Raw genomic sequence first — 26305 nt, forward strand, 5'->3', positions numbered from 1 at the left:
GAATTCATAAAAACAACACGGAGACAACAATAATTGGGAAAATAGAAAATTTATTACAAACACAGTAAAAACAGTTAAAAACAATTGGAAACCTGAAAGAAAAATGTTAATTAGAACAATTTGGTTAAAAAACAATTAAAATATGGTACTTACCTGGGAAGCCTAATTAAGGAAGGTACTTACCTGAATTTGGACCTGGAGAGTGACGGACACGGAAGACGGGGTGGCGATAACGTGGTGGGCCGCGGGAAGGGTCACGGTATGGCCCGTGCACCACTCCTGCCCTCCTCGTGCAGGGAGGAGTTTCATTCCCCTTACCTAACCGGCCAGTGCCTGCCATGTACCCGCTGGTTTACCAGATTGACCGAGGCCTACTGCCGAAACCACCTACGGGCCCTGCCTGGTTGCCCCCCACCCCCTATTACCTCTGACCCCAAATTTGGACCCCAAATTTGTCCCCTATGCCAATTTGGACCTAACAACACTATCCCCATCCCAAATTCTGATCCTAACCCTAACCACAGCCACAATCCTGGCCCTGACCCTAGCCCCATCCATGGCAAACCCCTATCCTTAACCTCAATAAAAAACTCTAAGGGCCACACAAAGGAAAAATATATATAAACAAAACGGACAAACAAAAATGAAGGCCGTGTATGTCATTAGGAAAGGAGGGTGTATAAGCCAAAGGAAAGGACGCAGGAATTAGGAGAAAAAAGGAAACACAAGGCAAAGGAAGGGTAGGAGAGGAGAAATGGAAAGGAAAAAGATAGTGTTAAGCAAAAGAAAGCAGTGGAAAAAAGGAAAAAGAGAAGTCACGTATATCCGGCACTTTGGCTGCTATGCAGTGGGGAGGAGCCAAAAGCTATAAAAGGAGGGGGCAGAGAGGAGTCTCCTTTATTTTGATCTGGCCACCGATGCATGAGCACAGCCTGAAGAAGGCACAACACCGCCGAAAGCTAGCGCAGGCCATGCATCACAAAAAATGTTTTGTTTGTTGTTTTAGTTTGTTATTTTAGTTTGTTATTTTTGGGGGAGGTTTATTTAAATTTTATTCATTTTCATGTTTATTGAGGGCCTAAAAAACTAATTTAAAAACCTAAGATTGGGAATTCATAAAAACAACACGGAGACAACAATAATTGGGAAAATAGAAAATTTATTACAAACACAGTAAAAACAGTTAAAAACAATTGGAAACCTGAAAGAAAAATGTTAATTAGAACAATTTGGTTAAAAAACAATTAAAATATGGTACTTACCTGGGAAGCCTAATTAAGGAAGGTACTTACCTGAATTTGGACCTGGAGAGTGACGGACACGGAAGACGGGGTGGCGATAACGTGGTGGGCCGCGGGAAGGGTCACGGTATGGCCCGTGCACCACTCCTGCCCTCCTCGTGCAGGGAGGAGTTTCATTCCCCTTACCTAACCGGCCAGTGCCTGCCATGTACCCGCTGGTTTACCAGATTGACCGAGGCCTACTGCCGAAACCACCTACGGGCCCTGCCTGGTTGCCCCCCACCCCCTATTACCTCTGACCCCAAATTTGGACCCCAAATTTGTCCCCTATGCCAATTTGGACCTAACAACACTATCCCCATCCCAAATTCTGATCCTAACCCTAACCACAGCCACAATCCTGGCCCTGACCCTAGCCCCATCCATGGCAAACCCCTATCCTTAACCTCAATAAAAAACTCTAAGGGCCACACAAAGGAAAAATATATATAAACAAAACGGACAAACAAAAATGAAGGCCGTGTATGTCATTAGGAAAGGAGGGTGTATAAGCCAAAGGAAAGGACGCAGGAATTAGGAGAAAAAAGGAAACACAAGGCAAAGGAAGGGTAGGAGAGGAGAAATGGAAAGGAAAAAGATAGTGTTAAGCAAAAGAAAGCAGTGGAAAAAAGGAAAAAGAGAAGTCACGTATATCCGGCACTTTGGCTGCTATGCAGTGGGGAGGAGCCAAAAGCTATAAAAGGAGGGGGCAGAGAGGAGTCTCCTTTATTTTGATCTGGCCACCGATGCATGAGCACAGCCTGAAGAAGGCACAACACCGCCGAAAGCTAGCGCAGGCCATGCATCACAAAAAATGTTTTGTTTGTTGTTTTAGTTTGTTATTTTAGTTTGTTATTTTTGGGGGAGGTTTATTTAAATTTTATTCATTTTCATGTTTATTGAGGGCCTAAAAAACTAATTTAAAAACCTAAGATTGGGAATTCATAAAAACAACACGGAGACAACAATAATTGGGAAAATAGAAAATTTATTACAAACACAGTAAAAACAGTTAAAAACAATTGGAAACCTGAAAGAAAAATGTTAATTAGAACAATTTGGTTAAAAAACAATTAAAATATGGTACTTACCTGGGAAGCCTAATTAAGGAAGGTACTTACCTGAATTTGGACCTGGAGAGTGACGGACACGGAAGACGGGGTGGCGATAACGTGGTGGGCCGCGGGAAGGGTCACGGTATGGCCCGTGCACCACTCCTGCCCTCCTCGTGCAGGGAGGAGTTTCATTCCCCTTACCTAACCGGCCAGTGCCTGCCATGTACCCGCTGGTTTACCAGATTGACCGAGGCCTACTGCCGAAACCACCTACGGGCCCTGCCTGGTTGCCCCCCACCCCCTATTACCTCTGACCCCAAATTTGGACCCCAAATTTGTCCCCTATGCCAATTTGGACCTAACAACACTATCCCCATCCCAAATTCTGATCCTAACCCTAACCACAGCCACAATCCTGGCCCTGACCCTAGCCCCATCCATGGCAAACCCCTATCCTTAACCTCAATAAAAAACTCTAAGGGCCACACAAAGGAAAAATATATATAAACAAAACGGACAAACAAAAATGAAGGCCGTGTATGTCATTAGGAAAGGAGGGTGTATAAGCCAAAGGAAAGGACGCAGGAATTAGGAGAAAAAAGGAAACACAAGGCAAAGGAAGGGTAGGAGAGGAGAAATGGAAAGGAAAAAGATAGTGTTAAGCAAAAGAAAGCAGTGGAAAAAAGGAAAAAGAGAAGTCACGTATATCCGGCACTTTGGCTGCTATGCAGTGGGGAGGAGCCAAAAGCTATAAAAGGAGGGGGCAGAGAGGAGTCTCCTTTATTTTGATCTGGCCACCGATGCATGAGCACAGCCTGAAGAAGGCACAACACCGCCGAAAGCTAGCGCAGGCCATGCATCACAAAAAATGTTTTGTTTGTTGTTTTAGTTTGTTATTTTAGTTTGTTATTTTTGGGGGAGGTTTATTTAAATTTTATTCATTTTCATGTTTATTGAGGGCCTAAAAAACTAATTTAAAAACCTAAGATTGGGAATTCATAAAAACAACACGGAGACAACAATAATTGGGAAAATAGAAAATTTATTACAAACACAGTAAAAACAGTTAAAAACAATTGGAAACCTGAAAGAAAAATGTTAATTAGAACAATTTGGTTAAAAAACAATTAAAATATGGTACTTACCTGGGAAGCCTAATTAAGGAAGGTACTTACCTGAATTTGGACCTGGAGAGTGACGGACACGGAAGACGGGGTGGCGATAACGTGGTGGGCCGCGGGAAGGGTCACGGTATGGCCCGTGCACCACTCCTGCCCTCCTCGTGCAGGGAGGAGTTTCATTCCCCTTACCTAACCGGCCAGTGCCTGCCATGTACCCGCTGGTTTACCAGATTGACCGAGGCCTACTGCCGAAACCACCTACGGGCCCTGCCTGGTTGCCCCCCACCCCCTATTACCTCTGACCCCAAATTTGGACCCCAAATTTGTCCCCTATGCCAATTTGGACCTAACAACACTATCCCCATCCCAAATTCTGATCCTAACCCTAACCACAGCCACAATCCTGGCCCTGACCCTAGCCCCATCCATGGCAAACCCCTATCCTTAACCTCAATAAAAAACTCTAAGGGCCACACAAAGGAAAAATATATATAAACAAAACGGACAAACAAAAATGAAGGCCGTGTATGTCATTAGGAAAGGAGGGTGTATAAGCCAAAGGAAAGGACGCAGGAATTAGGAGAAAAAAGGAAACACAAGGCAAAGGAAGGGTAGGAGAGGAGAAATGGAAAGGAAAAAGATAGTGTTAAGCAAAAGAAAGCAGTGGAAAAAAGGAAAAAGAGAAGTCACGTATATCCGGCACTTTGGCTGCTATGCAGTGGGGAGGAGCCAAAAGCTATAAAAGGAGGGGGCAGAGAGGAGTCTCCTTTATTTTGATCTGGCCACCGATGCATGAGCACAGCCTGAAGAAGGCACAACACCGCCGAAAGCTAGCGCAGGCCATGCATCACAAAAAATGTTTTGTTTGTTGTTTTAGTTTGTTATTTTAGTTTGTTATTTTTGGGGGAGGTTTATTTAAATTTTATTCATTTTCATGTTTATTGAGGGCCTAAAAAACTAATTTAAAAACCTAAGATTGGGAATTCATAAAAACAACACGGAGACAACAATAATTGGGAAAATAGAAAATTTATTACAAACACAGTAAAAACAGTTAAAAACAATTGGAAACCTGAAAGAAAAATGTTAATTAGAACAATTTGGTTAAAAAACAATTAAAATATGGTACTTACCTGGGAAGCCTAATTAAGGAAGGTACTTACCTGAATTTGGACCTGGAGAGTGACGGACACGGAAGACGGGGTGGCGATAACGTGGTGGGCCGCGGGAAGGGTCACGGTATGGCCCGTGCACCACTCCTGCCCTCCTCGTGCAGGGAGGAGTTTCATTCCCCTTACCTAACCGGCCAGTGCCTGCCATGTACCCGCTGGTTTACCAGATTGACCGAGGCCTACTGCCGAAACCACCTACGGGCCCTGCCTGGTTGCCCCCCACCCCCTATTACCTCTGACCCCAAATTTGGACCCCAAATTTGTCCCCTATGCCAATTTGGACCTAACAACACTATCCCCATCCCAAATTCTGATCCTAACCCTAACCACAGCCACAATCCTGGCCCTGACCCTAGCCCCATCCATGGCAAACCCCTATCCTTAACCTCAATAAAAAACTCTAAGGGCCACACAAAGGAAAAATATATATAAACAAAACGGACAAACAAAAATGAAGGCCGTGTATGTCATTAGGAAAGGAGGGTGTATAAGCCAAAGGAAAGGACGCAGGAATTAGGAGAAAAAAGGAAACACAAGGCAAAGGAAGGGTAGGAGAGGAGAAATGGAAAGGAAAAAGATAGTGTTAAGCAAAAGAAAGCAGTGGAAAAAAGGAAAAAGAGAAGTCACGTATATCCGGCACTTTGGCTGCTATGCAGTGGGGAGGAGCCAAAAGCTATAAAAGGAGGGGGCAGAGAGGAGTCTCCTTTATTTTGATCTGGCCACCGATGCATGAGCACAGCCTGAAGAAGGCACAACACCGCCGAAAGCTAGCGCAGGCCATGCATCACAAAAAATGTTTTGTTTGTTGTTTTAGTTTGTTATTTTAGTTTGTTATTTTTGGGGGAGGTTTATTTAAATTTTATTCATTTTCATGTTTATTGAGGGCCTAAAAAACTAATTTAAAAACCTAAGATTGGGAATTCATAAAAACAACACGGAGACAACAATAATTGGGAAAATAGAAAATTTATTACAAACACAGTAAAAACAGTTAAAAACAATTGGAAACCTGAAAGAAAAATGTTAATTAGAACAATTTGGTTAAAAAACAATTAAAATATGGTACTTACCTGGGAAGCCTAATTAAGGAAGGTACTTACCTGAATTTGGACCTGGAGAGTGACGGACACGGAAGACGGGGTGGCGATAACGTGGTGGGCCGCGGGAAGGGTCACGGTATGGCCCGTGCACCACTCCTGCCCTCCTCGTGCAGGGAGGAGTTTCATTCCCCTTACCTAACCGGCCAGTGCCTGCCATGTACCCGCTGGTTTACCAGATTGACCGAGGCCTACTGCCGAAACCACCTACGGGCCCTGCCTGGTTGCCCCCCACCCCCTATTACCTCTGACCCCAAATTTGGACCCCAAATTTGTCCCCTATGCCAATTTGGACCTAACAACACTATCCCCATCCCAAATTCTGATCCTAACCCTAACCACAGCCACAATCCTGGCCCTGACCCTAGCCCCATCCATGGCAAACCCCTATCCTTAACCTCAATAAAAAACTCTAAGGGCCACACAAAGGAAAAATATATATAAACAAAACGGACAAACAAAAATGAAGGCCGTGTATGTCATTAGGAAAGGAGGGTGTATAAGCCAAAGGAAAGGACGCAGGAATTAGGAGAAAAAAGGAAACACAAGGCAAAGGAAGGGTAGGAGAGGAGAAATGGAAAGGAAAAAGATAGTGTTAAGCAAAAGAAAGCAGTGGAAAAAAGGAAAAAGAGAAGTCACGTATATCCGGCACTTTGGCTGCTATGCAGTGGGGAGGAGCCAAAAGCTATAAAAGGAGGGGGCAGAGAGGAGTCTCCTTTATTTTGATCTGGCCACCGATGCATGAGCACAGCCTGAAGAAGGCACAACACCGCCGAAAGCTAGCGCAGGCCATGCATCACAAAAAATGTTTTGTTTGTTGTTTTAGTTTGTTATTTTAGTTTGTTATTTTTGGGGGAGGTTTATTTAAATTTTATTCATTTTCATGTTTATTGAGGGCCTAAAAAACTAATTTAAAAACCTAAGATTGGGAATTCATAAAAACAACACGGAGACAACAATAATTGGGAAAATAGAAAATTTATTACAAACACAGTAAAAACAGTTAAAAACAATTGGAAACCTGAAAGAAAAATGTTAATTAGAACAATTTGGTTAAAAAACAATTAAAATATGGTACTTACCTGGGAAGCCTAATTAAGGAAGGTACTTACCTGAATTTGGACCTGGAGAGTGACGGACACGGAAGACGGGGTGGCGATAACGTGGTGGGCCGCGGGAAGGGTCACGGTATGGCCCGTGCACCACTCCTGCCCTCCTCGTGCAGGGAGGAGTTTCATTCCCCTTACCTAACCGGCCAGTGCCTGCCATGTACCCGCTGGTTTACCAGATTGACCGAGGCCTACTGCCGAAACCACCTACGGGCCCTGCCTGGTTGCCCCCCACCCCCTATTACCTCTGACCCCAAATTTGGACCCCAAATTTGTCCCCTATGCCAATTTGGACCTAACAACACTATCCCCATCCCAAATTCTGATCCTAACCCTAACCACAGCCACAATCCTGGCCCTGACCCTAGCCCCATCCATGGCAAACCCCTATCCTTAACCTCAATAAAAAACTCTAAGGGCCACACAAAGGAAAAATATATATAAACAAAACGGACAAACAAAAATGAAGGCCGTGTATGTCATTAGGAAAGGAGGGTGTATAAGCCAAAGGAAAGGACGCAGGAATTAGGAGAAAAAAGGAAACACAAGGCAAAGGAAGGGTAGGAGAGGAGAAATGGAAAGGAAAAAGATAGTGTTAAGCAAAAGAAAGCAGTGGAAAAAAGGAAAAAGAGAAGTCACGTATATCCGGCACTTTGGCTGCTATGCAGTGGGGAGGAGCCAAAAGCTATAAAAGGAGGGGGCAGAGAGGAGTCTCCTTTATTTTGATCTGGCCACCGATGCATGAGCACAGCCTGAAGAAGGCACAACACCGCCGAAAGCTAGCGCAGGCCATGCATCACAAAAAATGTTTTGTTTGTTGTTTTAGTTTGTTATTTTAGTTTGTTATTTTTGGGGGAGGTTTATTTAAATTTTATTCATTTTCATGTTTATTGAGGGCCTAAAAAACTAATTTAAAAACCTAAGATTGGGAATTCATAAAAACAACACGGAGACAACAATAATTGGGAAAATAGAAAATTTATTACAAACACAGTAAAAACAGTTAAAAACAATTGGAAACCTGAAAGAAAAATGTTAATTAGAACAATTTGGTTAAAAAACAATTAAAATATGGTACTTACCTGGGAAGCCTAATTAAGGAAGGTACTTACCTGAATTTGGACCTGGAGAGTGACGGACACGGAAGACGGGGTGGCGATAACGTGGTGGGCCGCGGGAAGGGTCACGGTATGGCCCGTGCACCACTCCTGCCCTCCTCGTGCAGGGAGGAGTTTCATTCCCCTTACCTAACCGGCCAGTGCCTGCCATGTACCCGCTGGTTTACCAGATTGACCGAGGCCTACTGCCGAAACCACCTACGGGCCCTGCCTGGTTGCCCCCCACCCCCTATTACCTCTGACCCCAAATTTGGACCCCAAATTTGTCCCCTATGCCAATTTGGACCTAACAACACTATCCCCATCCCAAATTCTGATCCTAACCCTAACCACAGCCACAATCCTGGCCCTGACCCTAGCCCCATCCATGGCAAACCCCTATCCTTAACCTCAATAAAAAACTCTAAGGGCCACACAAAGGAAAAATATATATAAACAAAACGGACAAACAAAAATGAAGGCCGTGTATGTCATTAGGAAAGGAGGGTGTATAAGCCAAAGGAAAGGACGCAGGAATTAGGAGAAAAAAGGAAACACAAGGCAAAGGAAGGGTAGGAGAGGAGAAATGGAAAGGAAAAAGATAGTGTTAAGCAAAAGAAAGCAGTGGAAAAAAGGAAAAAGAGAAGTCACGTATATCCGGCACTTTGGCTGCTATGCAGTGGGGAGGAGCCAAAAGCTATAAAAGGAGGGGGCAGAGAGGAGTCTCCTTTATTTTGATCTGGCCACCGATGCATGAGCACAGCCTGAAGAAGGCACAACACCGCCGAAAGCTAGCGCAGGCCATGCATCACAAAAAATGTTTTGTTTGTTGTTTTAGTTTGTTATTTTAGTTTGTTATTTTTGGGGGAGGTTTATTTAAATTTTATTCATTTTCATGTTTATTGAGGGCCTAAAAAACTAATTTAAAAACCTAAGATTGGGAATTCATAAAAACAACACGGAGACAACAATAATTGGGAAAATAGAAAATTTATTACAAACACAGTAAAAACAGTTAAAAACAATTGGAAACCTGAAAGAAAAATGTTAATTAGAACAATTTGGTTAAAAAACAATTAAAATATGGTACTTACCTGGGAAGCCTAATTAAGGAAGGTACTTACCTGAATTTGGACCTGGAGAGTGACGGACACGGAAGACGGGGTGGCGATAACGTGGTGGGCCGCGGGAAGGGTCACGGTATGGCCCGTGCACCACTCCTGCCCTCCTCGTGCAGGGAGGAGTTTCATTCCCCTTACCTAACCGGCCAGTGCCTGCCATGTACCCGCTGGTTTACCAGATTGACCGAGGCCTACTGCCGAAACCACCTACGGGCCCTGCCTGGTTGCCCCCCACCCCCTATTACCTCTGACCCCAAATTTGGACCCCAAATTTGTCCCCTATGCCAATTTGGACCTAACAACACTATCCCCATCCCAAATTCTGATCCTAACCCTAACCACAGCCACAATCCTGGCCCTGACCCTAGCCCCATCCATGGCAAACCCCTATCCTTAACCTCAATAAAAAACTCTAAGGGCCACACAAAGGAAAAATATATATAAACAAAACGGACAAACAAAAATGAAGGCCGTGTATGTCATTAGGAAAGGAGGGTGTATAAGCCAAAGGAAAGGACGCAGGAATTAGGAGAAAAAAGGAAACACAAGGCAAAGGAAGGGTAGGAGAGGAGAAATGGAAAGGAAAAAGATAGTGTTAAGCAAAAGAAAGCAGTGGAAAAAAGGAAAAAGAGAAGTCACGTATATCCGGCACTTTGGCTGCTATGCAGTGGGGAGGAGCCAAAAGCTATAAAAGGAGGGGGCAGAGAGGAGTCTCCTTTATTTTGATCTGGCCACCGATGCATGAGCACAGCCTGAAGAAGGCACAACACCGCCGAAAGCTAGCGCAGGCCATGCATCACAAAAAATGTTTTGTTTGTTGTTTTAGTTTGTTATTTTAGTTTGTTATTTTTGGGGGAGGTTTATTTAAATTTTATTCATTTTCATGTTTATTGAGGGCCTAAAAAACTAATTTAAAAACCTAAGATTGGGAATTCATAAAAACAACACGGAGACAACAATAATTGGGAAAATAGAAAATTTATTACAAACACAGTAAAAACAGTTAAAAACAATTGGAAACCTGAAAGAAAAATGTTAATTAGAACAATTTGGTTAAAAAACAATTAAAATATGGTACTTACCTGGGAAGCCTAATTAAGGAAGGTACTTACCTGAATTTGGACCTGGAGAGTGACGGACACGGAAGACGGGGTGGCGATAACGTGGTGGGCCGCGGGAAGGGTCACGGTATGGCCCGTGCACCACTCCTGCCCTCCTCGTGCAGGGAGGAGTTTCATTCCCCTTACCTAACCGGCCAGTGCCTGCCATGTACCCGCTGGTTTACCAGATTGACCGAGGCCTACTGCCGAAACCACCTACGGGCCCTGCCTGGTTGCCCCCCACCCCCTATTACCTCTGACCCCAAATTTGGACCCCAAATTTGTCCCCTATGCCAATTTGGACCTAACAACACTATCCCCATCCCAAATTCTGATCCTAACCCTAACCACAGCCACAATCCTGGCCCTGACCCTAGCCCCATCCATGGCAAACCCCTATCCTTAACCTCAATAAAAAACTCTAAGGGCCACACAAAGGAAAAATATATATAAACAAAACGGACAAACAAAAATGAAGGCCGTGTATGTCATTAGGAAAGGAGGGTGTATAAGCCAAAGGAAAGGACGCAGGAATTAGGAGAAAAAAGGAAACACAAGGCAAAGGAAGGGTAGGAGAGGAGAAATGGAAAGGAAAAAGATAGTGTTAAGCAAAAGAAAGCAGTGGAAAAAAGGAAAAAGAGAAGTCACGTATATCCGGCACTTTGGCTGCTATGCAGTGGGGAGGAGCCAAAAGCTATAAAAGGAGGGGGCAGAGAGGAGTCTCCTTTATTTTGATCTGGCCACCGATGCATGAGCACAGCCTGAAGAAGGCACAACACCGCCGAAAGCTAGCGCAGGCCATGCATCACAAAAAATGTTTTGTTTGTTGTTTTAGTTTGTTATTTTAGTTTGTTATTTTTGGGGGAGGTTTATTTAAATTTTATTCATTTTCATGTTTATTGAGGGCCTAAAAAACTAATTTAAAAACCTAAGATTGGGAATTCATAAAAACAACACGGAGACAACAATAATTGGGAAAATAGAAAATTTATTACAAACACAGTAAAAACAGTTAAAAACAATTGGAAACCTGAAAGAAAAATGTTAATTAGAACAATTTGGTTAAAAAACAATTAAAATATGGTACTTACCTGGGAAGCCTAATTAAGGAAGGTACTTACCTGAATTTGGACCTGGAGAGTGACGGACACGGAAGACGGGGTGGCGATAACGTGGTGGGCCGCGGGAAGGGTCACGGTATGGCCCGTGCACCACTCCTGCCCTCCTCGTGCAGGGAGGAGTTTCATTCCCCTTACCTAACCGGCCAGTGCCTGCCATGTACCCGCTGGTTTACCAGATTGACCGAGGCCTACTGCCGAAACCACCTACGGGCCCTGCCTGGTTGCCCCCCACCCCCTATTACCTCTGACCCCAAATTTGGACCCCAAATTTGTCCCCTATGCCAATTTGGACCTAACAACACTATCCCCATCCCAAATTCTGATCCTAACCCTAACCACAGCCACAATCCTGGCCCTGACCCTAGCCCCATCCATGGCAAACCCCTATCCTTAACCTCAATAAAAAACTCTAAGGGCCACACAAAGGAAAAATATATATAAACAAAACGGACAAACAAAAATGAAGGCCGTGTATGTCATTAGGAAAGGAGGGTGTATAAGCCAAAGGAAAGGACGCAGGAATTAGGAGAAAAAAGGAAACACAAGGCAAAGGAAGGGTAGGAGAGGAGAAATGGAAAGGAAAAAGATAGTGTTAAGCAAAAGAAAGCAGTGGAAAAAAGGAAAAAGAGAAGTCACGTATATCCGGCACTTTGGCTGCTATGCAGTGGGGAGGAGCCAAAAGCTATAAAAGGAGGGGGCAGAGAGGAGTCTCCTTTATTTTGATCTGGCCACCGATGCATGAGCACAGCCTGAAGAAGGCACAACACCGCCGAAAGCTAGCGCAGGCCATGCATCACAAAAAATGTTTTGTTTGTTGTTTTAGTTTGTTATTTTAGTTTGTTATTTTTGGGGGAGGTTTATTTAAATTTTATTCATTTTCATGTTTATTGAGGGCCTAAAAAACTAATTTAAAAACCTAAGATTGGGAATTCATAAAAACAACACGGAGACAACAATAATTGGGAAAATAGAAAATTTATTACAAACACAGTAAAAACAGTTAAAAACAATTGGAAACCTGAAAGAAAAATGTTAATTAGAACAATTTGGTTAAAAAACAATTAAAATATGGTACTTACCTGGGAAGCCTAATTAAGGAAGGTACTTACCTGAATTTGGACCTGGAGAGTGACGGACACGGAAGACGGGGTGGCGATAACGTGGTGGGCCGCGGGAAGGGTCACGGTATGGCCCGTGCACCACTCCTGCCCTCCTCGTGCAGGGAGGAGTTTCATTCCCCTTACCTAACCGGCCAGTGCCTGCCATGTACCCGCTGGTTTACCAGATTGACCGAGGCCTACTGCCGAAACCACCTACGGGCCCTGCCTGGTTGCCCCCCACCCCCTATTACCTCTGACCCCAAATTTGGACCCCAAATTTGTCCCCTATGCCAATTTGGACCTAACAACACTATCCCCATCCCAAATTCTGATCCTAACCCTAACCACAGCCACAATCCTGGCCCTGACCCTAGCCCCATCCATGGCAAACCCCTATCCTTAACCTCAATAAAAAACTCTAAGGGCCACACAAAGGAAAAATATATATAAACAAAACGGACAAACAAAAATGAAGGCCGTGTATGTCATTAGGAAAGGAGGGTGTATAAGCCAAAGGAAAGGACGCAGGAATTAGGAGAAAAAAGGAAACACAAGGCAAAGGAAGGGTAGGAGAGGAGAAATGGAAAGGAAAAAGATAGTGTTAAGCAAAAGAAAGCAGTGGAAAAAAGGAAAAAGAGAAGTCACGTATATCCGGCACTTTGGCTGCTATGCAGTGGGGAGGAGCCAAAAGCTATAAAAGGAGGGGGCAGAGAGGAGTCTCCTTTATTTTGATCTGGCCACCGATGCATGAGCACAGCCTGAAGAAGGCACAACACCGCCGAAAGCTAGCGCAGGCCATGCATCACAAAAAATGTTTTGTTTGTTGTTTTAGTTTGTTATTTTAGTTTGTTATTTTTGGGGGAGGTTTATTTAAATTTTATTCATTTTCATGTTTATTGAGGGCCTAAAAAACTAATTTAAAAACCTAAGATTGGGAATTCATAAAAACAACACGGAGACAACAATAATTGGGAAAATAGAAAATTTATTACAAACACAGTAAAAACAGTTAAAAACAATTGGAAACCTGAAAGAAAAATGTTAATTAGAACAATTTGGTTAAAAAACAATTAAAATATGGTACTTACCTGGGAAGCCTAATTAAGGAAGGTACTTACCTGAATTTGGACCTGGAGAGTGACGGACACGGAAGACGGGGTGGCGATAACGTGGTGGGCCGCGGGAAGGGTCACGGTATGGCCCGTGCACCACTCCTGCCCTCCTCGTGCAGGGAGGAGTTTCATTCCCCTTACCTAACCGGCCAGTGCCTGCCATGTACCCGCTGGTTTACCAGATTGACCGAGGCCTACTGCCGAAACCACCTACGGGCCCTGCCTGGTTGCCCCCCACCCCCTATTACCTCTGACCCCAAATTTGGACCCCAAATTTGTCCCCTATGCCAATTTGGACCTAACAACACTATCCCCATCCCAAATTCTGATCCTAACCCTAACCACAGCCACAATCCTGGCCCTGACCCTAGCCCCATCCATGGCAAACCCCTATCCTTAACCTCAATAAAAAACTCTAAGGGCCACACAAAGGAAAAATATATATAAACAAAACGGACAAACAAAAATGAAGGCCGTGTATGTCATTAGGAAAGGAGGGTGTATAAGCCAAAGGAAAGGACGCAGGAATTAGGAGAAAAAAGGAAACACAAGGCAAAGGAAGGGTAGGAGAGGAGAAATGGAAAGGAAAAAGATAGTGTTAAGCAAAAGAAAGCAGTGGAAAAAAGGAAAAAGAGAAGTCACGTATATCCGGCACTTTGGCTGCTATGCAGTGGGGAGGAGCCAAAAGCTATAAAAGGAGGGGGCAGAGAGGAGTCTCCTTTATTTTGATCTGGCCACCGATGCATGAGCACAGCCTGAAGAAGGCACAACACCGCCGAAAGCTAGCGCAGGCCATGCATCACAAAAAATGTTTTGTTTGTTGTTTTAGTTTGTTATTTTAGTTTGTTATTTTTGGGGGAGGTTTATTTAAATTTTATTCATTTTCATGTTTATTGAGGGCCTAAAAAACTAATTTAAAAACCTAAGATTGGGAATTCATAAAAACAACACGGAGACAACAATAATTGGGAAAATAGAAAATTTATTACAAACACAGTAAAAACAGTTAAAAACAATTGGAAACCTGAAAGAAAAATGTTAATTAGAACAATTTGGTTAAAAAACAATTAAAATATGGTACTTACCTGGGAAGCCTAATTAAGGAAGGTACTTACCTGAATTTGGACCTGGAGAGTGACGGACACGGAAGACGGGGTGGCGATAACGTGGTGGGCCGCGGGAAGGGTCACGGTATGGCCCGTGCACCACTCCTGCCCTCCTCGTGCAGGGAGGAGTTTCATTCCCCTTACCTAACCGGCCAGTGCCTGCCATGTACCCGCTGGTTTACCAGATTGACCGAGGCCTACTGCCGAAACCACCTACGGGCCCTGCCTGGTTGCCCCCCACCCCCTATTACCTCTGACCCCAAATTTGGACCCCAAATTTGTCCCCTATGCCAATTTGGACCTAACAACACTATCCCCATCCCAAATTCTGATCCTAACCCTAACCACAGCCACAATCCTGGCCCTGACCCTAGCCCCATCCATGGCAAACCCCTATCCTTAACCTCAATAAAAAACTCTAAGGGCCACACAAAGGAAAAATATATATAAACAAAACGGACAAACAAAAATGAAGGCCGTGTATGTCATTAGGAAAGGAGGGTGTATAAGCCAAAGGAAAGGACGCAGGAATTAGGAGAAAAAAGGAAACACAAGGCAAAGGAAGGGTAGGAGAGGAGAAATGGAAAGGAAAAAGATAGTGTTAAGCAAAAGAAAGCAGTGGAAAAAAGGAAAAAGAGAAGTCACGTATATCCGGCACTTTGGCTGCTATGCAGTGGGGAGGAGCCAAAAGCTATAAAAGGAGGGGGCAGAGAGGAGTCTCCTTTATTTTGATCTGGCCACCGATGCATGAGCACAGCCTGAAGAAGGCACAACACCGCCGAAAGCTAGCGCAGGCCATGCATCACAAAAAATGTTTTGTTTGTTGTTTTAGTTTGTTATTTTAGTTTGTTATTTTTGGGGGAGGTTTATTTAAATTTTATTCATTTTCATGTTTATTGAGGGCCTAAAAAACTAATTTAAAAACCTAAGATTGGGAATTCATAAAAACAACACGGAGACAACAATAATTGGGAAAATAGAAAATTTATTACAAACACAGTAAAAACAGTTAAAAACAATTGGAAACCTGAAAGAAAAATGTTAATTAGAACAATTTGGTTAAAAAACAATTAAAATATGGTACTTACCTGGGAAGCCTAATTAAGGAAGGTACTTACCTGAATTTGGACCTGGAGAGTGACGGACACGGAAGACGGGGTGGCGATAACGTGGTGGGCCGCGGGAAGGGTCACGGTATGGCCCGTGCACCACTCCTGCCCTCCTCGTGCAGGGAGGAGTTTCATTCCCCTTACCTAACCCTCTCTCCCTCATTGTGGGGAGCCCCCCACCCACTACCCTGTCCTTACCCTAACCCCATTGCCCCCCTCCCCCCTCCCCTTCTAGCCCTAACTCTAAGGGAGCCCTAAAAACCTAAACTAAGGAAAAAAGACAAGAAAAGTCAGAAAAAAGACAAAGTACAAAAGGAAAGGATTTACAGGAAGGGGGTGCCATATAAAGAAAAATACAGAACAGGACGGGATGTCTAAAAAGAAGGGGGTGCCATTTAAAGAAATATGAGAAGGAATAAAGAAAAGAACACAAGAGAAATAAAGTGAAATAATAAAGAACAACAGAGAGAATAAAGAACAACAGAAATATAAAGAGAAAGATAAAGAAACAGAAAGAATAAAGAACAAGAATAAAGAAAAACAGAAATACAAAGAGAAAGATAAAGAAAAACAGAAAGAACAAAGAACAACAGAAAAAGGGAGAGCTAAAGCAGAAAAAACTGAGAACAAGAAAAAATTAAGAAACGAAAAAAGTTAAGAAAAACAGAAATGAAAAGCAAGAGTATAAAAGGCCCAGAGTGGCGAAATTGAACACAAGAAGCGGGTGGGCCAAGCCTGAAGAAGGCTAAATTAAGCCGAAACGTCGCGAATGGCCCAACCCCAGTGCACTACACCCGCTTAGGGTAATTTTTTGATCAGGGGGCACCAATACCAGTCCCATGGATGGACCGTGCACCTAGGTTCCGGCATAGCCGGGCCTATTCTTTCCCCACACCCTAACCAGCCTGTGCCTCCTGGGATTGGTGGTGCCCCTGCCCATTGCCTCTCTCCCTCATTGTGGGGAGCCCCCCACCCACTACCCTGTCCTTACCCTAACCCCATTGCCCCCCTCCCCCCTCCCCTTCTAGCCCTAACTCTAAGGGAGCCCTAAAAACCTAAACTAAGGAAAAAAGACAAGAAAAGTCAGAAAAAAGACAAAGTACAAAAGGAAAGGATTTACAGGAAGGGGGTGCCATATAAAGAAAAATACAGAACAGGACGGGATGTCTAAAAAGAAGGGGGTGCCATTTAAAGAAATATGAGAAGGAATAAAGAAAAGAACACAAGAGAAATAAAGTGAAATAATAAAGAACAACAGAGAGAATAAAGAACAACAGAAATATAAAGAGAAAGATAAAGAAACACAGAAAGAATAAAGAACAAGAATAAAGAAAAACAGAAATACAAAGAGAAAGATAAAGAAAAACAGAAAGAACAAAGAACAACAGAAAAAGGGAGAGCTAAAGCAGAAAAAACTGAGAACAAGAAAAAATTAAGAAACGAAAAAAGTTAAGAAAAACAGAAATGAAAAGCAAGAGTATAAAAGGCCCAGAGTGGCGAAATTGAACACAAGAAGCGGGTGGGCCAAGCCTGAAGAAGGCTAAATTAAGCCGAAACGTCGCGAATGGCCCAACCCCAGTGCACTACACCCGCTTAGGGTAATTTTTTGATCAGGGGGCACCAATACCAGTCCCATGGATGGACCGTGCACCTAGGTTCCGGCATAGCCGGGCCTATTCTTTCCCCACACCCTAACCCTAACTTGAAAAAAACCTAAAAAAGGAAAAAGAAAATATACTTACCTGCAGAACTCAAATTAGAATCGCTTTGGGCCAGTCTGAAGAAGGCTTACTCCAGCCGAAACGTCGCGACGGCCCACAGACTTGCATTTCACCCTAGACAAAGGCAATTTTTTGAACCAGGGCAGGGACACCACCTCCCGGCAAGAACCCTCGGCCCCCATTGATGGACAGTGCCCGTCAGGCCTCCGATTGCTGTTGGCCTGTTTTCACCCAACCCCTAACCCTTTTATGAGCTCAACATTTATTAGTCTTGTAAATATAATTTTTGGGGGTTAAATAAATGGAAACTATATTTTTCTAATAATTCCTGGGCTCCTCCTGTTTTTCAACTCGGTCCATCACAGACCGGTAAATTAATAATAATAATAATGGATTGGATTTATATAGCGCTTTTCAAGGCACCCAAAGCGCTTTACAATACCACTATTCATTCACTCTCACATTCATACACTGGTGGAGGCAGGCTACAGTTGTAGCCACAGCTGCCCTGAGGCAGACTGACAGAAGCGAGGCTGCCATATCGCGCCATCGGTCCCTCTGGCCAACACCAGTAGGCAAGTAGGGTAAAGTGTCTTGCCCAGGGACACAACGACCAGGACAGAGAGCCCAGGGATCGAACCGGCGACTTTCCGATTACAGATGCGATTCCCAACCCCCTGAGCCACGGTTGCCCCAAATTGAGAGCTTCAACCAGTAATGCCATTAATGGGAGCTTGTGCAACGTTAGTGGTAACTGCCTTTCATTTTGCAATACAAAACTCATATACATACCCATACACATTAACCCTTTAAAACCGGTCAGAGCGGGCACGCTCCGTTTTGCGCAACTACTTTTGAATCCCGGTAGCACTGCAACCACGTGAGCTAGTGCATACATTTTTTTTTGCAAATGAAACCAGAGGAGTTGTACTTACATCTTATGCCATCAGCCTGTCCTAGGTCCCGGTTTCCTTCCACGTATAGCTTTGCAAAAACTGCATAAAAAGCGCTTGCAGCAACAAAAACATAATATTCCAGAAACACGCTTTGCCGATCCGATCAGCTGTTCATAGCACTTCCTACCTTGGAATAGACATCAGCGCGAACTATCACATGTCCGCCATGACCTGCCCGAAACCGGAAGTGATGTCATTTTCGCAGAAATGTTGTTTTTTACCATCAGGGCCTCAAGGCCTATACTGGTCTTTTTAAAAGTTATGTTTGACTTCATGGCTTTCTGTGTCGTTTCTGGGATGCTTAGGACTCTTATTGCACTGCTGGAAATAGTTTATTTTGATGCATATGCTGCTTTTTTGCAAATTTGCAGTATAATATTTATTTAAATTTTTCCTACAGTGTATAAAAATTGGTGTATTTCAAAAATAAAACTATGAAGACACTTAAAATAAATTTCCTGTGGTGGGAAACTATTTTGTGCAACTTTTTTGTATTTACAGTTTTGAGGGATAAGCCTCTTAAATTTCTCTAACTAGAAATATATGTTAAAAAAGCAAAAACGATTTTCAATTTTTTTGCAGTTTATTGCACTTTTTTGCAATTTATGTAATTACTATGCACTTAATGCATACATATTATTACAATTTAGGCTGTAATGGTTGTATTGATGTATAGCAACTTGAAATGCTCCCAAAAATGGCTCTACAACATGTAAAAATATAATATAAGCTCTGGCGGACTTGGTTCTAAGGTAGGTCTTAAAGGGTTAAAAGAATGTATTAATGCAACTAGATGGGGAAACTTGAAAAAGAGGTCTTTTTTAGTGCTTGTTTGCTGCCAAGTGTCTATTTGCATCTTTTAATCAATCTGTGGGTGAGCTCCATGTTTCCTATGCAAAGCTTGTCAGCCAACACCCAACAAATTCAAATGACTCTTGCAACATGTTTCATATGAAGACAAACCATTTTATCACTCTTTACCAAATCAAAAACATCAAGTTATTATAACAGATTTGTCCATTTGATCCTGGACTTGACTTGGAAACAAACATTTTTGTGGTTTTGTTAGTTATTACTAACAAACACTAAATAGTCAGTGGTCAAAGGTAAAAATAATACACCACACCATAATTCTTCCACTTTGTTGACTCTTGAAAGAGACATATTTTAATTTAGCTGTTTTTAGCTTTAGTACTGAACTCCATTATAGTGGTGCATTCTTCATGTGTTCTTTCTCTTTTGCATACTGCCTGTTTTTACTCTTCCTCTGAAACAGCCATTTTATACAGGTTGGTGTGTAAATGAATCAGTTGTGGGGATTGAATGGAACTGAATGCTGCTTTGTTAGCCAACATGTTAGACGAATCTTACCAAATAGTCAGTAGACCAGATAATAACAGGAAAATTAGACCAAGAACCTTGGAAACAATGTCATTGCTTATAACGAAGCTGATGGGGAAACAAACAAACTTTTGAATGCTCCCTAGTATGAACAGAATTCATATTAGACAATTTCCAGCCCTAACTATAAACTTTGCCAATATAAGTCAAGTCCCTAACTGACTAACTGCTGCTAGACCATTTCCAATGCTCAGAGTGTCATTGGTAACCTGCCAGTGAAATGACCTTCATGCAGAAACAACTCAAGAGAGCATTTACAGCTGATATAATTTAACACTATCTGCTCTTTCAGGCCTTATCCAATTCCCTCACACATGTTTACACACTTCTTTGTCATTATTTGAAACGTTTAATATGAGCATCTGTTGAAAATTGTCAAGTGTCTGATTGCCAGAACTTTAGTTGATAAGTCTCCAGGTCCTGTCACAGCATCTAGGATTAAGGTCACTGAGCAGAAGTCAGTGGATGAAATGACAAAGACAGATTCTGAAAGAAGTGGCCATCTTTTAGCAGAAGTAGTCGGTAAATCTCTGCATATATACATATATATATATATATATATATATATATATATATATATATATATATATATATATATACACACACACACACCCATCACTGACTGAAATGTCATGGTCCAGTCTTCCGGTTTTGAAACCTTTGTCAGAATCCTCTGCTGAATTGAAGATGGTGTTCGTGATGTTGCAGAAGGCTCTCAAATTAAGTGGACATGTGGACTACACATCAGAGTATAATGTCTTCCCTTCATGGTTCTCCCAGGTAACACATGGTCTGGGCCTGTATGCAATCCTAGACACATCCAGTTCAGGTTTACCGTAATACCACTTGTTTAGCAGCTGGTCCACTTGCTCCTGTTTTGTTATCCCATGAAGCTGTTCTTCTTCATCATCGCACTCCTCTCTGAATTTGCTGATGAAGACCGGGTGTGGAAGACGTAGAGAGTCCTCCCTGACGTCCTCAAAGAACTGCACCACACACTTTCGGGCGAAGTCTCGGGCATGTAGGACGCAGGTCTCATCGAAGAGCTTCTGCTCCACGTCAAGATAGTTGCTCCAGTAGCGTGTCTGCAGGAAGGTGGCATGGTCGTCAAAACAGGGCTTGATGAGGCGTCCCAGTGCTCCCAGTACAATCAGGAACAAGAGGATGGACCAACCAATCGCCTAGACAGGATAAGAAAGCAAATCATGCAAAGCGAAGAAAACTGTCAGTAAGCAGAGCAGTGACTGTGACAAGGCCACAGAGAGCCAGTGCAGGTGCTTTAATGTTTAACCCTTTAGAGCCGGTCGGAGCGGGCATGCTCTGTTTTACGTAACTATTTTTAAATCCCGATAGCTCTGCAACCACGTAAGCTAGCGCAATAATTTTTTTTTGCATATGAAACCGGAGGAGTTGTACTTACATCTAATGCCACCAGCTTGTCCTAGGTCACAGTTTCCTTCCACGTATAGCTTTGAAAAAAACTGCATAAAAAGCGCTTGCAGGAACAAAAACATAATATTCCAGAAACACGCTTTGCCGATCCGATCAGCTGTTCATAACACTTCCTACGTTGGAATAGACGTCAGTGCGAACTTTTGCATGTCCGCCATTACCTACCCGAAACTGGAAGTGACGTCATTTTCGCGGAAATGTAGTCTTTTTTACCATCAGGGCCTCAGGGCCTATATTGGTCTTTTTAAAAGTTATGTTTGACTTTATGATTTTCTGTGTCGTTTCTGGGATGCTTAGGACTCTTATTGCACTGCTGGAAATTGTTTATTTTGATGCATATGCTGCTTTTTTGCAAATTTGCAGTATAATATTTATTTAAATTTTTCCTACAGTGTATAAAAATTGGTGTATTTCAAAAATAAAACTATGAAGACACTCAAAATAAATTTCCTGTGGTAGGAAACTATTTTGTGCAACTTTTTTGTATTTACAGTTTTGAGGGATAAGCCTCTTAAATTTCTCTAACTAGAAATATATGTTAAAAAAGCAAAAACGATTTTCAATTTTTTTGTAGTTTATTGCACTTTTTTGCAATTTATGTAATTACTATGCACTTAATGAATACATATTATTAAAATCTGGGCTATAATTGTTGTATTGATGTATAGCAACTTGAAATGCTCCCAAAAATGGCACCACACCATGTAAAAATATCACTTGGTTCTATGGTAGGTCTTAAAGGGTTCATTTAGATCACATTAGATAAAACTTTATTAATCCCTCGATTGGGTTCCCCTAATTTGTCGCTTATTGGTTGATGAGTCTTTGCTTTGAGCAAAAATGTTGTGAACGTGTTTTTTAGTATCAAAATTCAGAGGACAAAATGTGTCTTTTAAAGACTGTTACTAAGCTATGGTTGGTAAGTCAAAGAATAAGTTTCCTGAAAGGACTGTTATTTGTTTGCACAGAATAAGCTCTGCAGCTTTTCCAGCTCTCATTCTTAATGCTGCTGTTGAAAAAGTATTAAAAACAAAGTTCTATTGTTTTCATTAGAATTTTTGAATTTTTGTTTTTCATTAATTTAGCAGATTGTTTCGGGATTGCCAGTTATTGTAGCTTTAGTTTAGTCATTCATTTCATTATAAGTGTAAGTTTTTATTATCTGTTTTTGTTGTTAGATTTAAGTTCAGAGTACCGTAATTGTCGGGCTATAAGCCGCTACTTTTTGCACCAGCTTTGAACCCTGCGGCTTTTAGTCAGGTGCGGCTTTTCTATGGATTGTCCCTGATTTTTGTGATATCGTAAGACGATTTGTTTTGTTTGTTCCGCTGTTGTACGGCACTACGTTGCCTGGCGGAAGGGCATGTGATCAGACACACAAGGGGTTCAAGAGTGGTATGTTGGTCACGTGTCCATCCGCCAGGCAACATAGTGCTGTACAAGTAGCGCGAAAAACAAACTTCAAAGTAGCGCTACGCGTTCAGCGGGAGGCGTGGATGACGAGCGGCAATAAACTTGCGAGAAGCAAGTTATGCCCAACTCCACCGGTGGAATCTGACAGCGTGGAAAAGTGTGAAAACATCCACGATCACCAACGGATTTGAAGGGCTGGACTGCTGCATGATGGAGAGGAGGACACCGCCACGGCCCTTCTGAGGGTGTTCGACTCTGACAACGAGGATTTCTTTGGTTTTGAAAGTGACAACGAAGGAAAGAAGCGGAGAGTGGATGACGAAGCCACCCTGAGCCTGTTTGTATCCGACACTGGAGAAGAGGACTTTGGTTTTAGTGCGCAGGAAGAAGAAAAAGATGGTGGTGAATGACTGACTTTTCTTCTTGTTAAAGCCGTGTCACTGCACCTGAGCCTAAAAGGTAGTCCGAATCTATTTTTCTGGTGTGCTGTAGGTTATTGTTATGTACTACATTTGTTACTCGTTTATGAAGCACAGTACATGTTTCCTACTTGTAATTACCGCTACTTGTACATATACCTAAAAAGTTATGCAAATATGTACCCGTAACTTGTTTTCCAAAATATTAATAAAAGGGGTGTGTCTCCAAACAGCCATCTCTTTCCTGACAATTCCCTTTGTGCATATTCTCTTACATATGATAAGTCAAAATTGAAACACCTGCGGTTTTTGGTCAGGTGCGGCTAATGTATGCACAAAACAGGATTTTCCCCTGATTTTAGCTTGTGCGGCTAATATTCAGGTGCGCTTTGTAGTCCGGGAAATACGGTAGATATTACAAAACAAACATTAAAACTTTAGGTGCACATGGGATGTCTAAATAATGAGTTCATTGCATTCACTATGTTTTCACAAGCTTTTAACATTGTCTAAGCTATTTCCTGTCTCCCTTCTCTCACCCCAACCGGTCGCAGCAGATGGCCCTGCCCCTCCCTGAGCCTGGTTCTGCTGGAGGTTTCTTCCTGTTAAAAGGAAGTTTTTCCTTTCCACTGTCACCAAATATGACAAACTGCTCATAGGGGGTCATATGATTGTTGAGTTTTTCTCTGTATGTATTGTTGTAGGGTCTACCTTACAATATAAAGCACCTTGAGGCACCTGTAGTTGTGATTTGGCGCTGTATAAATAAATTGAATTGACAATTTCCTGTATACATTTTTGTTAACTGTTCCTGCACACCCTGACAGGTTACCGTTCCCTCACACAGCCAGCAGAATGAAATAAGCAGTCTTTCACACCTATGGCCAATTTAGAATTGCCAGTTAACTCAACAAACATGTCTTTGGTGACCCGGGAGGAACCCACACAGGTGCTCAACATAGAAGGGCTCTGGCTGAGTTATTCAGGTTCATATCTAAGCCCTTCTTGCTGTTGGGTAACACCTCACTGCTGACAGGGCTCGTGTCAGAGCTAATGTGATGTGAGTGTTGCAGATGTCTGTTATTTGTTACAGATCTAATATTCTTGCCATTGATCCAATAAATCAAGCTTTTACAGTATTTTATTGTTAAAGGCCTCCTTTTTCAGCGATAATAGACACCCTAGGTTTGTAATTTTTTGAAGTAAATAATACATTTCCTATGTAAAAAGTCGAGATTCTAATTGCTTTATTGGTTGACACTCGGTCAGATCAATCCATCTTTCTGTAAAATCCTTCACAGACTAATAGGAGGTCGGTTTTAAATAATAGCAAATGTTCATTGAAAAATAATAATTCCCGTGTGCCCCAGGGAGAAGGGACTGTTTATGTGGCTGAGAACTTACCTGTGAATGGCAGCGAACATAACGAGAAACCGCTTTACGGAAAGAACTATTCCTGAAGATAACGTCCTCCTTACAGGGTACTTTGGCCATGATCTTCAGAACATCCAGACCTGTGTTATTAGGCATACCTGTCGAAAAAAACTTTATATCATCCAAAACTGTTGTGAGACTAAAAAGATGGTATTTAACAGAAGGATAGTTTAGCATGTGTTTACCTGAGAAGAGTGCAGGGTCTACACTCACACTGAAAGCACAGATAAAGATCTTTCCATCTAGCAAAGTGACCAGGATCCACACCATTGGTGCCAGCAGGGCCCTCTGGATCATGGCTGAGAACAAGTACCTGCAAAACAAAATAGGAAAAGATGTGAACAGTGTCCATTTCTTTGGTGTGTAATACAAAAGGATCTGGATTTGGGACTTGCATCTACAAGGTCACATTAATGCTGAAATAAATAAATAATAAATTATGGAACTATGGAATAAATCCCATAGTAAAAAAAAAAGTCTAGTTGATAAACTGCTCTGCCTGCACTCTAGACCTATCAAAAGAAGAGGTGATGCAGCACACTACAGATTTCACTGAGCTTAATTAGTACTAATCAGTACTTTCATTTCATTTCATTTACTGTGCAGTTACATATAATAGCAACAGCAGCCTGTCTGTGTGCTTCTGTTAGATAGCAAATTCTTGACTTACTTGACAACAGCAGGATTTTTGGATCTGTTCCCAATGGGTCTCATCCACTCGTCCATCATGACACCTGTATGCCGGTTGACAAGGATTCCCAGGAAGAACAGTATAATAGGCGGGACTATCATCACTCCCAGAGAGTAAAGTTTGTTGTACTGAGGGAGGCACGGGCAGTTAAAGTCGAAGCTGGTGTAAAGCTTGACACTAACCAGGGCGAGGATGATACAAATTCCATTGGAGATGGACTCGGAGTTGGACTGGAAGTACTGCAAGACTAACTTCAGGCGCTCCATAACTTAAATAAATTGTAGGTTTGTTCAAGGTTGATGTAAAAACAGCAATATCAGCCAACTGCTGCTTTTTTAAAAGGCTACAGGCAGGAATAGAAACTGAACACCTCAGGCAGGAATGAACTAAACCGTGCTTAGTCTGCCAGGAAACAAGAAGAAATTTCCTGTGATAATTTAAAGCCCTACAAAATATTTTATATTCTGTAAAAAACAAAACACTTAGCAGTTCACTTACCTCACAATATGTCAGTGCTTTTAAAGAAAAGGCATAAATCTATAGTTTGAGCAGTCTGAGTATTAACCACTCAAGCTTTAGTGAAGCTGTAGTGAAAGGGAGCCTGGCAGTGAACCAGGGAGAGGCTGAGACCACGTGATACTGGGTTGCCTGAGCGGGTAACAAAGCTGTGTGGACACACCCTGCTATACTCTTAAAGCAGCACTCACAATTGTCAACGGTGAACAGAGAAATAAAAGAAGCCACAGCTTCTTTTATTCCAGGTCTAAAACTGGATTTCAAAGCATGGCAGTGCACATTACATGATCCATAATATTGTGGTCTAATGTACACTGTAAAAACAGTCTGTCATTCTACAGAATTTTCCTGTTACTTTTGTAAATAGATGAAATATCGTTACAATTACAAAAGAGGCTGTAAAATTAACATGTCTAATGGAAAATAACTGTACCTGTGAATATACATGACTTTTGACCTTTTTCGGCCGTCAGCAGTTTAAATTAACAGTTGGATGTATATGTTAATAAGTATAAGAGACATGGTCCTAAATAGAACTTAAGGAATTAAAAAAAGGTGATACCTGTCCTACAGCAGTAGCTAGAATGTGGATTTGATTCCAA

At 42.3% G+C, this 26305-nt stretch overlaps 1 protein-coding gene across 1 annotated transcript; it reads right to left on the bottom strand.

Annotated features, from left to right (window-relative positions):
• Nucleotides 1-20389: 20389 nt before the first annotated feature.
• calhm3 (calcium homeostasis modulator 3) lies at nucleotides 20390-25739 on the bottom strand. The gene is made up of 4 exons (XM_004572510.2): nucleotides 25167-25739; nucleotides 24682-24809; nucleotides 24467-24594; nucleotides 20390-20959 (listed from the first exon to the last, which is right to left on the bottom strand). Exons 1-4 carry the CDS (start codon nucleotides 25451-25453, stop codon nucleotides 20516-20518), a joined length of 987 nt encoding a protein of 328 aa, XP_004572567.1. The 5' UTR covers nucleotides 25454-25739; the 3' UTR covers nucleotides 20390-20515.
• Between the last annotated feature and the right edge of the window lie 566 nt (nucleotides 25740-26305).

The sequence above is a fragment of the Maylandia zebra genome, linkage group LG13 (genome assembly GCF_041146795.1).
Source record: "Maylandia zebra isolate NMK-2024a linkage group LG13, Mzebra_GT3a, whole genome shotgun sequence".
NCBI classification, from domain to species: Eukaryota; Metazoa; Chordata; class Actinopteri; order Cichliformes; family Cichlidae; genus Maylandia; species Maylandia zebra.